General features: G+C 45.2%; 1 protein-coding gene across 1 annotated transcript; it reads right to left on the reverse strand.

The window, feature by feature from the left end:
- Positions 1–696: 696 nt before the first annotated feature.
- On the reverse strand, positions 697–1,763 carry LOC125030981 (filament-like plant protein 1). The gene is made up of 3 exons (XM_047621400.1): positions 1,744–1,763; positions 744–1,502; positions 697–700 (listed from the first exon to the last, which is right to left on the reverse strand). The coding sequence occupies exons 1-3, from the start codon at positions 1,761–1,763 to the stop codon at positions 697–699; spliced, it is 783 nt and encodes a 260-aa protein (XP_047477356.1).
- Between the last annotated feature and the right edge of the window lie 1,701 nt (positions 1,764–3,464).

Here is a 3,464-nt window from a genome sequence, read left to right on the forward strand (position 1 = left end):
GGCAATATTTCAAGCTATCAGACAAGAGTTAGACCTCCTTAAGCTCTTGAATAACCTCCTCGGTCTCCTTCTTGAGCTCCAATAGGAATTAGACCTTTTTCTTCTCGGTCACGTTCTCAGGTTCTTCCTCAGTTACTTCCTTGGTCTCAGGACATTCGACGATTTCCTCGGCCACTTTCTCTGGCCGTTCGACGATTTCCTCAGTCAACTTCTCAAGCCGTTCGACGATTTCCTCAGTCAACTCAAGCCGTTCGACGATTTCCTCGGTCACCTTCTCAAGCCATTCTACGATTTCCTCGGTCACTTTCTCAGGCCATTCGACGATTTCCTCGGCCACTTTCTCTTGCCGTTCGACGATTTCCTTGGCCACTTTCTCTGGCCGTTCGACGATTTCTTCGGTCCTCTTCTCAAGCCATTCGACGATTTCCTCAGTCAACTTCTCAAGCCATTCGACGATTTCCTCGGTCACTTTCTCAGGCCGTTCGACGATTTCCTCTGTCACCTTCTCAAACTGTTCGATGATTTCCTCGGTCAACTTCTCAAGCCATTCTACGATTTCCTCGGTCACTTTCTCAGGCCGTTCGACGATTTCCTCGGTCCTCTTCTCAAGCCATTCGACGATTTCCTCAGTCAACTTCTCAAGCCGTTCGACGATTTCCTCAGTCAACTTCTCAAGCCATTCGACGATTTCCTCGGTCACCTTCTCAAGCCGTTCGACGATTTCCTCGGTCACTTTCTCAGGCCGTTCGACGATTTCCTTGGTCACTTTCTCAGGCCGTTCGACGATTTCCTCTGTCATCTTCTCAAACTGTTCGATGATTTCCTCGGTCAACTTCTCAAGCCATTTGACGATTTCCTCGGTCACTTTCTCAGGCCGTTCGACGATTTCCTCGGTCACTTCCTCAGGCCGTTCGACGATTACTTCAATCACCTTCTCAACCCTTTCGAAGATTTCCTCGGTCACATTCTCAAGCCGTTCGACAATTTCCTCGGTCACTTTCTCAGGCCGTTCGACAATTTCCTCGGTCAATTTCTCAGGCCGTTCGACAATTTCCTCGGTCAACTTCTCAAGCCATTCGACGATTTCCTCAGTCACCTTCTCAAACCGTTCGATGATTTCCTCGGTCACCTTCTCAGGCTGTTTGACAATTTCCTCGGTCACTTTCTCAGGCCATTCTACGATTTCCTCGGTCACTTTTCCAGGTTGTTCAACGATTTTCTCGGTCACTTTTTCAGACCGTTCGACGATTTCCTCGGTCACTTTCTCAAACCGTTCGACAATTTCTTGGGTCACTTTCTCAAGCCGTTCGACGATTTCCTCGGTCAATTTCTCAAACCGTTCGACGATTTCCTCGGTCACCTTCTCAAGCTGTTTGAAGATTTCCTTGGTCACCTTCTCAAACCGTTCGACGATTTCCTCGGTCAATTTCTCAGGCCGTTCGACGATTTCCTCGGTCACCTTCTCAGGCCGTTCGACGATTTCCTCGGTTACTTCTCGTGCTCTTCGAATATTTCCTCATTCACCTTGGTCTCTTTTTTGAGCCCCTTGGGTACGACCTCCTCGGCAACCTTCGCAAGCTCTTTAACGACAGCCTCCTTCTCGAGCTATTCAACGACCACTGCGGTCGTCAAAAGCACTGTCTCTCTGGCAGTTACTGACACTATGCTTATGTATCATTCGTACCTGCCAGAATTATATTGGACTGAAGGACTCAAACTTATTCCTGTAGATTCCTTCAGTACCTTAACCAGTTTCCTTCCATCCCTGATTTATTACACTGCTTTCTGTCTAAGCTGCCGCTGTGATTATTGAAAGTGCTACTGCAGTTAGTGATGACATCCATAAAAGTTGCATCTTCTTTTGATTTTGCTTCCTGTCTGTATGTATAAAAAATGATAATAATAAAATAGATAATTTAAGATGTGTGTGTGTGTCTTTATGTGTGTGACCACGAGGCATCTATGAGAGGTCTACGTAAGACTAACTCAATACACACATGCAGGCGGGCATGCACAATGTTTAGGAAATTACTGTAGAGCACGTGCATGGATTTGCATATACTGGGTAAGTCAAACCTATATATGGTTGTGTGTGAGTCTATCGTAGATATGGTGAGTTGAGAACCACCAACAATGATTACTTAAACTACTCCCCTGGGGAAGGATCATTGGTCAGTCACACCAGTATAAAGACCCAGTCAACTACATGATGTCAACATGGCGCCAAGTAATTCGTCCAACACCGCATTGGTGATGGCACGAATATGATGATATATACACATATATACATATATATATATATATATATATATATATGCATGTATGTATGTAATCATATATATATATACATACATATATATATATATATATATATATATCAACGGCCACCATCAATCGATGTCGACTTTGGGAATTTTTGACTCTATCTTACTAAGCTGAAACATCACTGAATAATCTATCTAGTGTAGTTGTGGGCGACCAGTTTTTCTTGTTCCTTTCCCCAGTTCGCCATATAGGATGTTCTTTGGTATACGATCATCATCCATGCGACTCACGTGACCTAGCCAACGCAGCTGCCGCTGCCTTAGGAAGGTGAACATACTTGGGAGGCAAGCGCGAGACAGCACCTCTGTGTTAGGCACCTTGTCTTCCCAAGAGATGTGCAGGATGCGACGAAGGCAGCACAGGTGGCAGGTATTGAGCTTGGCATAGGTTGTCCAAGGTGGGCAAGGGTCGTACTTGCCTTTACAATCCGCTTGCTGATCTCTTCGTCCAGACAGAGGTTGTCGTTGATGGAGGACCCCAGATAGATGAACTGGTGAACGGCCTCCAGTTCCTAGCCACTGATCATAATGACGGGAGGGTCTACAACATCTTGGCCCATCGCACTGGTCTTCTTTAGACTAATGGTGCGACCAAAGTCCTTATAAGGCTGGGCAAAGTGAGTCATCAGGGTCTGGAGTTGCTGCTGTGTGTGGCTGGCGATTACTGCGTCGCCAGCAAACAGCATATCTCTGATGCATTTTCGCTTTGGTCCTTAGCCGGGCTGGGTTGAAGAGTCAACTATCTGATCTTGTATGGAGACAGATGCCTTCAGATGAGGTACCAGAGGCATAGGTATATATGTATATATATGTATATATATATGTGTAAATATTTACATAAATGTGTGTATGTGTATATATATATTAATATCAATATATATATACATATATAAATGTCTATATATATACACAAATATATAAATATATATATATATAAGACTGGGGCAATGGTTAAGTGGTTAGAGCACTGGACTCCGACCCTTGTGGTCCCGAGTTCAATTCCCTGACGCGGCGGTCATAAAAATGCCTGTGCTCTGACTGCTCACTCGAGCCCGATCTCACGGCGAGAAAACGACATATCGCCTTGAGAAGTCAAACGCAGGTGTCGTAGGGGAAGTCATCGCCGTGACACACGTGTTA

The sequence above is a fragment of the Penaeus chinensis genome, chromosome 12, assembly GCF_019202785.1.
Source record: "Penaeus chinensis breed Huanghai No. 1 chromosome 12, ASM1920278v2, whole genome shotgun sequence".
In the NCBI taxonomy this organism is placed as follows: Eukaryota; Metazoa; Arthropoda; class Malacostraca; order Decapoda; family Penaeidae; genus Penaeus; species Penaeus chinensis.